The 13079-nt window shown below is 43.8% G+C and overlaps 2 protein-coding genes and 2 long non-coding RNA genes across 4 annotated transcripts in view; 2 read left to right on the top strand and 2 right to left on the bottom strand.

The window, feature by feature from the left end:
- mrpl33 (mitochondrial ribosomal protein L33) overlaps positions 1-1298 on the bottom strand; it is a 1798-nt gene extending 500 nt beyond the window's left edge. The window contains exons 1-3 of the mRNA XM_076023300.1: positions 1168-1298; positions 454-472; positions 244-350 (exon numbers count right to left, since the gene is read on the bottom strand). Of these exons, the coding sequence (XP_075879415.1) occupies positions 244-350; positions 454-472; positions 1168-1189 (148 nt within the window). The 5' untranslated portion in view covers positions 1190-1298. The remainder of the gene's footprint in view (positions 1-243; positions 351-453; positions 473-1167) is intronic.
- LOC142886275 (uncharacterized) overlaps positions 1-13079 on the top strand; it is a 117107-nt gene that overhangs the window by 85634 nt on the left and 18394 nt on the right. The gene's annotated exons all lie outside the window — the stretch shown is intronic.
- LOC142886278 (uncharacterized) lies at positions 870-7715 on the top strand. Its single transcript, XR_012926405.1, has 3 exons — positions 870-996; positions 3278-3371; positions 7578-7715. It is a non-coding gene; the product is annotated as an uncharacterized LOC142886278 (long non-coding RNA).
- Positions 6791-13079, bottom strand: LOC142886281 (uncharacterized). Its single transcript, XR_012926410.1, has 3 exons — positions 12718-13079; positions 7550-7846; positions 6791-7136 (listed from the first exon to the last, which is right to left on the bottom strand). It is a non-coding gene; the product is annotated as an uncharacterized LOC142886281 (long non-coding RNA).

Genomic DNA, 13079 nt, shown 5'->3' with positions numbered 1-13079 from the left:
TTTTTTTTTAAGAGAGAAGCTACACAGGCTACACAGTTTGTTTTTATTGAATACCAAATCCTGTATGATTTATTTATTCATCCTGATAAACAATTTTGAGTGTTCATTGTATATGAATTACAGAGTTGTACCATTCAAAACTTAAAGGGGCCTTCACACGTTTCATAGCAGGGTCCTGCATAACCATGGGTGTATTTGCAAACTCAAGTTAAAGTCTGCAAAGCCTGTTCAGCTGTTTCTTACCAAATGGATCGTGTTTACGCAGAACCATTTTGTCTCTGAGACGGCTCCTCTTGGTATTGAAGCAGTATCCTGTCCCTGCAGCGCTCATCATTTGCACCAGAATGGTCCTGGTTGACGGTGAGAAATGAAGTTTAACAATTGTCCTCCACACTTACAAGTTACACTGTCTTGCTATAATGGAACAGAAATGTTGATTTGTAAACCACTTACTTGGATTTGGCCTTGGCCACTGGAAAATGAGAGAGAGCCATGACATGAATTAGTCTTTCGGTTGAAGATGGAAAATCGTGAAATCCCGTCGTTACGCGGTTAAAGACACTGCTTGCCACGAATGGGTTTTTTTTTTTTTTTTTTTTTTTTAAAAAAAACATATTTCCGTCGTTTTCGAATTCCAGATAAATGTGTTAACATTAGAGTCCACAGTCTAAAACTCGGTGTGGTTCGTTTGGTTCAGAAGAAATCTAAGCCTGCCGATACAATGGCAAAACCAATACACAGTGTTTACATTAAATTAATATGATTTTGGAATCTGGCCAATGCGCGCTTACATCATAATGATGCAGCATGAAGAAAAAATACATTGAAGTAGTTTGACAAGATGAGGACTGCATGACCACATCGGAAATCAGACAACTGGAACGTTGAAAGTGTTGGGTAAACTGAAGTGGACCGCGACTATCTTAGGCATTATTAATGAGACAACTACAACACACTAAATTGCTTGTCAAGGTGAGTGGAATGGAAGAAACAAAAGTGGCAAAAAGCAAAGGGAATTAAACTGTCACTTCGCTCTTAACACTGGCGTTAGCCTAGCTAGCCGTGTCAGGCACGCGAACTGGTTCCTTCAGCTTCTTTTGCGAATGTGTTGGTGTATAGCGAACAACTAAACCGACGACACGCAATGCGGCGACTAAAAATACTTACGATTGACTGTCGTCAGGAACATTTTTTACAGATTTAGACAAACCCGAAGCCAAAACACGAACGGCAATGTTGTTAACCGATGTAAGTCACATTGACATGTCCATATCCGGTCAATGAAGTACTTCCGGGTCCTCTTAAAGGTACAGCGAATATGAGCGCCAGAGAATTATGTAAATTTGACGTAAATCCTGTTTTGTTTTGTTTTTTTGTTTTTTCCTGAACATTTATTAGTTTTGTACCACAGCATGCATCTGGGTCATAAATATGACTGACATAATAAAAATCACTGGGTACTTTTAACAACTACCAAGACAAAATGCCTGGAATTGTTTAAAGCCAAGACACCCGTTTAATCAACATTTTAACAGCTGTCCCCCCCTCCCGCTTCCTGGAAGTGACAACAACTCAATCAGTTCTCCATAATATTCTTTGTTAAAATTATTGTAGACTCTCCCAAAAAACATCGATGACAGCAGGTATTCAGCATATTTATTGTCAAGCTTGATCAACAAAAAAGAGAGGAAAAAAATAAAAACACTGGTTGCCAGGTCACAATTATCTCTTCCAACATTCCAAACGTGGAGATGTAGCAGATGTAGCAGAAGCCATGTCATGTATGGTGTCAATGCTCCATTCTTGGATGGCTTTGAGTGTGTGAACTGTTGGCTACACTGCATTTGTGCACATATCTGAATGGAAAATACACTTTGAATCAGTTATGCACTCAATTATATTATGAATTTAATACAGAAGTGTGGAAATTGCACACATTGTTTCTCAATAACCATGTTACATCCTTCAGATCAAAACAAAAAACACTTAAAAACCCTCTAAAAAAAAATCTCCAGCGCTTTATTCCCGGGATGAAAAGCATCCAGTGTGTTTGCTGCCGAGGTCCCACAAGGGCACAGATTATATGGAAATCCAAAGTAGTGGGTGAAGATGTACTAATGAGCCTTAATGGAGCTGTACTGGTAACACTGGATGGGAGAATGCCATGCATTTTAGCGGAAATGAACGTGAATGTTATTGGATGGGCCGAGGAGTGCTGTAACCAGGCAGGCAGCAGCTGTCAGGATGTGAGTGGAGGAGCTTGCGTCACTAAGTGATATTTCTGAGAAGGAGGCTGAGACCGTTCGCTCCAGCTTCGGCTCTCCTCTTCCTCTTTCTCCTCCTCCTCCTACTCCCCCTCCTCCATCACCACCCCACCCACTCAGCTCTCTCCACAGCCACTCCGGACATAAACTGCTCTTCCCTTTTCCCTTTTCCAACACAGCACTTAACTCCCATATGTGCCTTATTTTCATGTGTGGCCCATTAATTTCAGTTTCTGTGTCACTCAGGGATTCATGTCTTATCAAGACAAACGAGCCCTGGATCTAATCTAAATTACTTTCAAATGAGGGAACAGGTATGTGTAGATGTTTTAGCATTTCTATAAAGTTGAAAGTACATGAACAAAATTAAATAACAAGAATTCATTATACAGGTACAGTGTCACAAATGAGCTATGGCTACTTTCCAACAGCCTCAATCTACTGCCATACATTGTTGTTTTACATAGACACTTGCTGTTAAATGAACATTGCATTTGTTCAACATTGTTGCAACCTCACGTGCACACATATATGGAGCTATATGAGTGAATGACCCATATGCACATAAAACAGGCGCTTTGTTGTTGCACAAAATACAAACTTAAACTATCATGGCAAGAAAAAAGTGTTTATATACAAAAAGAAATCAATGGGAAAAAATCTACTAAACCGCGGGCCATAATGTCTGACAATCCTGTGTAGACTTACACTCACAAGTTTGGGAATTTCAAAAGTAAGTAAATGACACACGGGAGGTTCAGGTTGTGATTAAGCCTTAACTTGTTCACTCGTGTAATTTATAACTGCAACAAAGTTTTAATGTCCATTAGCCACCCTTGTGCTCGCTGCATGCATTCTCATTTTAATTGTGACAGTGGCTTACCAATGTTCACGCAAACACGACAAAACACAAACACACGCAGGGCACCTCCTCACAGTTTGCATATTATTAGCTGTCACAACAATACTTTGCGGCTCTCTGACCTACCAGGCCCAATCGCAGCGGGTGTGAGTGACTCATACAGCAGAAGTATCAAACACCGCGCACTGGTTCACCGATACCCAGCGTGCGTCACGCCCCGTTTGGGGAGCAAAGCATAACAAAAGGTACGTCCGTGCTTGATCCCCCTTCACCTTCATATGTCTGTCTCCTCAGCCGATCAGTTTCCATCCCTTTCAAGTGTGCAACGCAGGAATGGATTTGAGTTTAAAGAGGAGAAGAAGAAGACGTCCTGATACGCAGAGAAGTGGGAGTAACAACCAGAGTCTCTACCATTGCAGCTGTTGGGCAGTGAACAGAGTACAAAAAATGTTTGTACTGTAAAATAATGGAGACATGGGCAACACAGCGCCAGTGGTCAGCACCGTTACATCACAGCGACAAGGCAGTGGGTTTGACTCCCGGGTGCCTTTTCTTCCTTTGTGTGGCGTTTGCATGCTCTCCCAGTGTCTGCATGGTTTCTCCTCAGGTTCCCAGTCACAGGCCACTCCCAATTGTCGGGAGTTGCGAGTGTGAGTGTAAATAGTTGCTTATCTTTCTGCGCGAGCCTAGAATGACCTGGCAAATTGTCCTGGGTAAAGCCCCTTTCCCACTGGCCAAAAAAACAGTTTAAAGCCGCTAACAATGGGCATTTGGTGGCAGTGGGACAGGTTTATCAACCTGGCGTCAGACAACCCGGCAAGCGACTCGGGTTAAAATCAACTTCAATCGGCTGGGCTCCTAAGCAGTGGGAAAGCCAGACCCGCGTCAACATGTTAATTTACGTGGTGAGCGGTGAGCGTTACTTGCGCTATGTCAAAATATCGCGCAAGGCGAGACGGATGTGACTTACCAAAACAGAGAAGAATCCCGCCAGCCCTAAAATCAGTTTGACGTGTTTAATATCAGATCTGGGTTGGAAACATTTTATTCAAAATGTCTTTCTTTTTCTCTTCACTATTCATTCCCTCAAGTCTCGTGGTGAGGAAAAGCTGGTGCTATTTTCCTTGAGGAAAAGCACCAGCAGTGGAGTATAACGTTTACCACCTCAGTCACTTCATTTTCAGTAGCTCTCCTGACGCTGAAATCAAGCAAAACCATTGAAGTGCACTCGTGGCAAGCTGTAGGTGGCTGATTTTGTGGACTTTTTTTTTTTTTTTTTTGAAGGGTTCCATTATGCTTAAACGCCCACATCTTTACCTTCATTGCAGTCCTTGACAGAAAAAAAGGCATTCTCATATGCTGACATAATCCGGGGAGGTTCTGTCGGCATGTTATTACAGCCTGTCCCTAATTCATTATAACTGACGCTGTTCCGGAAAATGCTGCTTGATCACATCACACACTGGCCTCCTCGCCGGAGCTTCGGAAGCAACTAGTGTCTGTCTGGGCCGCCTTTCCTCTCCAAGTGTCCGAGCTCACCGAGGAATTCTCTCCCTGGGCGAATATTTTGACGCTGACCTAGATCTCACCGTCTGCGTTCTGCTTGTAATGACGATATCTAATCTCTCGTTCACACGGCGGCACCAGTCTAATTCTCGCTTTGTCCCCTTGCAAATCCGTTGAGGAGACATTAGAATTCCGGCTTCCAGCCCCGGCGTGAGCGGCGTGCTTGCGGCAAGATACAATCTTATGTAATTACTGCTGGGAGTCGCAGGTAGGAGCCGGCGCACGCAATAACAATAATAGCAGTAGCTCTCCCCGAATTGTCTCTCCACTTGCGTAAATGGCAATGGATGTGTCAGTTATGATGTCATGCACTGATGGGTATCGTGTCACCATGGTTACACCAGCCTCGTAACAGTGAAGTCCCCAGACTGGGTGTCTGTCCGCGCAGGCAACAAGTCTGTTGAGGGCCAGTTCCTGGACGGACGAGGTGAATCCAGCCGCGAGATATCAGATCATAATCTAAACCAAGCCACCAAAGGGGACTTACTCTTCCTAAAAGCAAGACCAAACCGAACCTTTCCAGAATAAAACACGAGGCTCTTGACCTTTCAAAGCAAGAGGCACAATGTCCCTCTTTTTCACACCAAAAGTGCCACTTCCTGCTCCTCTTTATATTTAGCCCGGCTCTATAAATAGGCCCGGCTTGATGAGTCCACAATAGCCGGCTCCTTCACGCCGTCACACTGATGACCGCGGCGTTGTTAGGAGTAATGTTATGAAAGAGGCAGCCAGCGTGTCCTCCTCCCATCTGTTCTCTCTCTCTCTCTCTCTCTCTCTCTCTCTCTCTCTCTCTCTCTCTCTCTCCCTCTTTCTCTCTCTCCCTCCATGTTCCATGACGCAAAGCCTGAGTGGGAGTGGACAAACCTTCTGCTCCCCGAGAGGACTGAGTGGGCCGCCGCCATCCGCACACCAGAGATGGAAGCAGGGATGGAGTTATTTGGTAAAAGGGAGGTGCGCTGATGGTGGTGATGGAGATGGAAGGGGGGGAGCGGCGGCTGGGGCAGGTGGTGGGTGATAACAACGGCAATATGAAGCCAAGGAGGAGATGGCGGCTGAGGAACCGGAAAGAGAGGTTGTAGAGAACAACGGGTTTATTGGATGAAGGTGGAGGAGGTGGAGGAGGTCGGCGGGGTTTATCCGAGGACGCGTGTTAAGATGCGGAGAGAGAAACAAGAGCTGCCAGAGAGGCGAGGGATGGGCGATAATAAAAGGAGGATGAACAGGGAACACGCGGAAGCCGGAAAAAACAGACTAGAAGGCTGATTGAAAAGTGTTTTTTTGCTGAAAATTCTCCTCAGTCATTTCTTTTTTTTTTTTTTAAATAAATGGTTCATTTTACCGAAAAAGTGAATTTGACCCATCTGGTCTTCGCTCCTTGCCAATGGAGGCTCCAGTGACATTTTCAAATCCTACGCAGCCATTCTGGATTTTCACAGAATGGATAGAATCCAAACCAGTACCTATTTATAGGCAGCAATAACAACAACAACAACACCATGCTGCTGGTTTGATGTCATCTGAGTGTCACCAGATTGGCCAAAACATCTAACGTGAGCTGTGGATCTGATGTCCTCATCCCTGATCCCGTCCATCCTGGTCACTGCCAAAGAGAAGCTCTGCATTTCCATCTCTGCTGCCTCCTGGTTTCCCCTCAGTGCTGCCTCCAAGCCAGAGAGCGTTGTTTTCTACACCTTTCCTTCCATTCCTGCTTTGTCACACCAGACACACGGCCTCCACCTGTTCCTCCCTTCTCCTTCACGCTTCTTAAAATATTCTCCAAAGTGTATGTAAAGATTACCAGCCGTCCAAGTGAAAAAATAACATTTTTCAATCCATTTTTTTTTAGAACTGATGAAGACTTTTGGGCCCTGCGATGAACTGGCGACTTGTCCAGGGTGTCCCCTGCCTTCGCCCTAAGACAGCTGGGATAGGCTCCAGCAGACCCCCGTGACCCTGAGCTCGGGACTAAGCGGGTATGGAAAATGAATGAATGAATGAATGAATGAATGAATGAAGACTTTTGAATGAGGAGCAAAACAGCTTCAAGATACCTAAAATAAATAAATAAATGAATAAAAATCCAGTGGCCAGTAATCTTCAACACTATTCTTCACACTCTTTCCATTTCTCTGGACTGTTGAGCCTTGACATCCTCCACCTTCTCTCGCTCCACACCCCATAACCATAACCCTTCTGCTTGGGTCCCAATGATGGTTAACTGAAAAGTGTATTTACACAATAAAAGGTTTGGTGCACCTTAAACAATCTTATCATCACAGTAAATCGACACTGTTTCCATTACGAAGAAGAAAATAGAAGAAATGAAATGTGCCAAATTTACTGAGATGAAGCCTACTAGAAGAAGGTAGTGTGAGTGTTTCGCAGCTTGAGTGACTTCCTTCCTCACTGACCGGGATGAGTCACCCACCACTTCCTGCGTTTCACTAGAGGTAGCAAACCACATGAAACGCAGCGTTACCCTTGTTAAAATGACAACTTTCCCTGCAGTTGCACGTCATTAGAATTCGACGTCAACAGGCCAATGACAAGAATACAGCAACTCAAAAGAGCAATTAAAAAACAAATATAAATGCGGCAATAGATTTTTTTTTTTTTTTTTTTTTTTTACAAGCACTTTGATTTTATTAACAATGCGTACATTTCAATTAAAGATTTTACATGCATTTGGGGTTTTTTTTTGTTTTGTTTTTTTATAGTTTCCTCTTACATATTTTGTTCAAGTGAACTTACGAATGAATGGCCCTACTGGTGACTTCTGCTTTTTATAGAACCCCATCAGATCCAATTCAGAGGCGAGTCTACTCGCTAAATCCAGCTCTGAGGTAACGAGTGACACCTTCTGTTTCCATGCTTCCGGTTACTAGGCAACCTCAGCAATTATGCAGCCTGCCAAGAGAGGAAGTGGCACCCCGAGGCCCCCCGCTTCCGCTCATCTTGGCCGCGGCCGGTCCGGCGTCGTCTGACTGTTGCGCCTCCACACCGAGCCGGTGACGAGGTACCGCTGACGCCTGCTGGGTCTCCTACTGCTGCCACAGAATATGGTCCTCACGTCCTGACGTTCGCCCCGACAGGAAGTGGCCGACTGCAGGGCGACACTCTGCTGCCCTCTGTCGTCCGCTGCGCGTTAATCAACCTTGTTTAGAATAAAATAAAATAAAATAAAATAAAATAAAATGTTTTTTCCACTGATATTTTATTCTAATTTGGGTAAATCTGGGTTTGAACAAACTAAAGCACAAGTATTTGTTCTAACTTTTACCTACAACTGGCTAAAAAACTGTACCTGTCAGTCATTCATTGAAAGTAAACCAGTGGTACTGTGTATTACAGAATTATTTTTAAAGTCAGTATTTTATGTTTCTGATCAAATATTCAATTTGAACAGAAATATTATATAAAAAAAATAATATTTCTGATCAAATGTCATAAAAAAGGTATGAAATCAAGTAATCTAAAAATTCTTGGTTGACGTTTTTTACTGAGAGATGGTTTGCGGCACAGATGTAGATAATTAAAACCATCTTGAAACCACGGTTTCAACACACTTTTATTTCAAAAGAACAGACTCTGACTGGAATTGCACGCAAGCAGAGGCAACTGCAGAGGAAAAAGGACCAGCAACAGCCGCCGTGATGCGGCTGACATTTACACACAGGGAGTAGACCAAGGCAACGGTCTGCAGAAAGCTTTCCGTGGTTTATGGTCAATTGGTCATTCGCTTGCGTTCAAAAGCGGATGGAAAGGAATGTGCTTTTCTCTGATCTAATGCGTTGCATCAGAGGAAGACAAACACGGGGCACAAGATGAGCATGATGTCAAAGGAAATATCTTTAGCAGCGTTTTCCACCTGAAAATGAGATCATTTCTCCTTTCCCCCCCTGTGAGGTCATCATCTTTCCAGTCACTCAGCATAAAAAAAAGATCAGTTCTTCTCATCACGAGGCCTTGAGGTTAAGTTTTGTCCTCCCTTTAACCTGATCGTGGACAGAGATATAGCCAGTGTATTCTATAATCTGTGATTTGACTGACGCAAAGTGTGTTCATAATAATGATTTATGTTGTTGTTCCACAGTACCAGAAACTCATATCAAGCAAAGGTTTCACATTCATGGACGTGTTTGACATAACAGAAACCTTTTGGTTACATCAGACACAAACTTTAATCACCTTGAGCAAATATCTCTTCTTGTGCGCTGGCACTCTTGCATTCCTGGCAAGTTCACTGACAAGCAATGACACATATTACTGTGAATGAATTTTTATATCACTGTATTTAGCCAGGGGGAAACACCGGTGGCCAGTAAAATTCCACCGAGGAGCCAGTGTGGTGACGGCAAACAGCTTCGCTTAAGTCACAACTTGTGCTTAAATTAAAGAAATAAAAAATAGCAGCCCGGGAGCCTGAAAGCGACCTCTCCAGCACGGATGGCCCCCACGCTTTTCCGCCAGTGGGTCAGTGGGTGAGGGAAAAGTGGCGGGGGGTGGTAGTGGTGGGGGCCAGTGGAGGCGGGAGGAGGAGAGGCTGTGGCCGTGCGCCGCTATCCAGGGGAGAGCGTGGGCGAGGCGGGCGGCAGCGTTGGAGAGGGAGACAAGGACTTCCAAGGCCAAGTGGGCCGTTTGCAGGGGCTAAAAACAGACGCGGTGACGCTTCAGAGGTCAGCCGGCTGGTTCGTCATCGGCTATTTCAGCCACGCTGAGCAGAGTTTGGGCCGAGGGAGAGGCAGAGAAGGGAAGAGGAAAGGCTGACATCACCGTGGATGCTCGCACCGCCACTCCTGGGCCCTGCAGCCCCTCTGATTGTGCAACCGTCGTGAGGCACACGAGCGCAGCACCGTTTCCTGGACGCAAGACGTATTTGGCAAGCGGGACGGCGGCAGGGTTAGGAGGAGTCTTGTGTCACAGCACCAAACTGTATACCAAGCCCCTCCTCAGTTTCTGTTCCTCTTCCCCTTTCCATCTAACTCCCCTCCTCCCCTCTTTGCTCTCAGCTGCGGTCCACCCTGTTTTCCTCTCTTCACTGATTATTCTTCATGCTAATGTTACGTCTTCCAGGTCCAGCTTTCACTTGAGTTTTCTTCTCTCGTGTTCTTCACTGCATTTGTTTCATGCATGACGTAGTCTTCTCTCTGTTCTTCTATTATATTTTCTCTCTGTAGTGGCCATTTGTCCTTTTCTTTGCTGTATCTTTAATGTCCAAGCTGATCTAACAAAATCAAATTAATCAAAATCAAATCAAACATACTATATATTAGTATAACTATATACTAAGGCACCGAGGAAGTGAATTCACGCAGGGATGCGATAGCATCCATTGTCCAAGCGAAGAGTCGCATTTCTTTGTCCATTTATTCTTTACTTGTAACAAAATGAACAAAACAATGGCTGCTGCTGCCTTTCTTGCCTGCATTCTCGATGTAAGAATAAAAAAAGCAATGAGCGGACAATGGCCCAACACTGAACTCTGACCGCAACCTCTATTACTTGCTGTGGCAATAAAAACAAATGACTAAACTTTACTCCGAATAAGTGGGAGAAATTCCTCCAACGAGAAATGACTGCGCAACCTGGTGAGCTAACATTTGTAAAAAATTAAAAATAAAATACATTTTCTTTGTGTGTGTGTTGTGTTGTCGTGGAGGTGTCAGAAAGGAATGAACCTTCCACGCCTTCCACACCTCTTCTTCCCATAGAGGGACACTTCCTGCCAGGTAGAGCCTGCTTACGTCAGCGGCCTCTGCAGTGTCAGTGGGCTGCCAGCAGAGAGCAAACAACACCACCGCTAACAGCTTGAGCAGAGGCATTCTGCTTCTCTGACCCCACAGCTAATAACAAGGATTTAGAGACGTTTGTACGGGATTTATCTCTCTAAGTGGAATCCTAAAAGCTCCTTCATATTTGCATGTTTTCATGTTTATATCTTCCATCCTGCACACTAGGTGAACAGTCCACACAAACTGCTGGGCTGAGAGGTGCCAATACCCTTATGTGACATCACAAAGGGCTGATTTCCACTTTCTAAAAGATGGACCAAACAATAGAAGCAAATAAGGACCTTTCTCATTTCTAAGGAGTTCCCGGACAACAACAGAGATGTACTTTAGTGTTATAATACAAAAAAGTATATTTTGCATTATAGAGTGTCTTTACATTGGTCCGAAATCAAACGAAAAGCTCAATCTTGAAGTCTTGTTTTGTTTCCAGAATTGTTTTAAACTGATCTTGGTCTTCAACGTGGGTGGGGGATCGCTTTAGAAAACACTTCTTCTACCTCTTCAGTGGAATCGCCCTGTTATGTCAGTTATTTAAAAAATAATAATAATAATGATGATAATAATAACGCATTAGTCACTTCTGCTCTGCGCCGCCCACAGCTCCGCCACACACATGCCACGATGTTCAAGAGATTTGTGACTCTGCACCATCCAGGAACGCTGCTTTGGCGTAATCCACTTATTCCTGGCCTCCAAACGAGAGCAAAGAGCGCCCTCGCGTGGTCAAACAAAAGGAGCGTCCAAACAATTGTGGCAGTCTCCTGTAGAGTTTAAATGTTTGTAAAAGCTTAAATCCATACACTTAGATGTCAATGCATATTTCGAAAGCCATCGTGTGTACATTATTATTAGAGTAGCTGACACACGTTAGAATGCACAGCGCTGGATTGAAGTGCTGGGTAATGCTGCCCCGTCGGCTATATTCAGCAGCAAATTGGATTTGCATTGAGCATGACCTGAAGCCAAGTCACATGCTCCCCAGAAAGTTTACCAGGTCAATGACCAGAGGTTTCATGGGAGAAAGCTTCTGGTGCAAGACAAACAAACAAACAAACAAACATATAACCCTGTAAAAAAAAAAAAAATGTGATCCAGAGGCTTTGAGGGGCACAGCAGACTGCTGGTTTAACAGCAGCTCGGAGAGAAAGCGCTTGAAATACCATATAAGTCTAAAAACTGCTGTTAATGTATGTGGAAAACGTTACGTTTAAGCTGATTATCTGTTGCTAAGGGTTCACTCACACAAAGTAAATTGCAATTTAGTTTTAGGAGCATGAGGCCACATAAAGGTTTTTTTTTTTTTTTTTTACTATTGGGAGAAAGAGAAGAGCAAACGCAGCTGCCCTGCAGGATGTGCATCTTGGAGAAGGCCGTGTTTGCACAGAATGACATCACTGAAACTGGATGCCCCACTTACACCAATTATACCTGACATACTCGCCTCCTTCACTTCTGCCTCTGTCTCTCTGTGACGCTCGTCTTTCATGAGACAATATGGATGTTAGTTGCAGCTGGAGTACAAGGCTGAGTTTTTCAGTCGCTGGAGGACTGAAGAACTAAAAATGCATATGTTTAAATGTTGAGATGGAAAGAGAGTGAAACTGCTGCTTTCTCAAGAATTCATTGTGTAAACACACTTGGTAAAAGAGTAAAAACAAAACCAAAGGAATTTTTTGGGGCCCACGTCTTTCCTTTATGAATCACTGAAGCATTCATTGTGTATTTGTCTCAACAGTGCCAATCTGGTTAGTTTCTTCAAAGTCATCCTGAGTAACCCTAACTTTTTTTTCTTTTTCTTTTTTTTTTTTTTTTAACAATTGTAGTCCACTGTTACATTACACTGTTACGTGGCCAAAGCCCACCAATTTGTGATGAATTGTAATGAATAAAAAAGTGTTTACCAAGAATGAATAGAAGGTAACCTGTCTAACGCTTGATGAATTTTGTTTTCATGAAATGTGCGTCACTCTTTTCACAGCTTAAGTTATCAATCACTTTACAAATACCTTAAAAGGGTGATCTAAAAATGTAATGATGTTAACAGCTAATTGGCTTTTCCATCATTGAACTAACATGACCCCAAAATCAACTCCATATGAATTTAAAATGCATAGACAATATTAAATTAGATGCACACAGTAGCTACATAGCTGAATGCAACAGCTTTGAGGGCTTTTCAACACAACGCAAACAGAATCATTACACTAGTTTGTAGCTATTCCAATCCACTCACTTTATGACGAGGCCTCATAACAGTTGATGAATCACGTGGTTACAAACAGGATGGTTCTGGTATTTATTCCGTGCTTCTTGTGTGACTTTATGATTCCATTTAAATGTTTGCGATGTGGAGAAAGAGGAGGTAAACAGAAGAGATAATATGACTTTAAATTCAGCCCTCCTCCCAGAGGGAGAGAGAGAGAGAGAGAGAGAGAGAGAGAGAGAGAGAGAGAGAGAGAGAGAGAGAGAGAGAGAGAGGGAGGGAGGGAGAGAACGGGAGCACGGGAGCACGGGCTGACGTCACTTGGAGGCTCGGCCAATCAGCGGTCACACTCGGGCCGGAGGAGGCACCTCGGAGCGCTCGTGCAGCTGGTG

This window comes from Nelusetta ayraudi, unplaced genomic scaffold, assembly GCF_046127955.1.
Source record: "Nelusetta ayraudi isolate G7.1 ecotype Tasmania unplaced genomic scaffold, CSIRO-AGI_Nayr_v1 ptg000015l, whole genome shotgun sequence".
Classification (NCBI taxonomy): domain Eukaryota; kingdom Metazoa; phylum Chordata; class Actinopteri; order Tetraodontiformes; family Monacanthidae; genus Nelusetta; species Nelusetta ayraudi.
The sequence above is the reverse complement of the archived record's forward strand: the minus strand, read 5'-3'. Positions and strand labels throughout refer to the sequence as shown.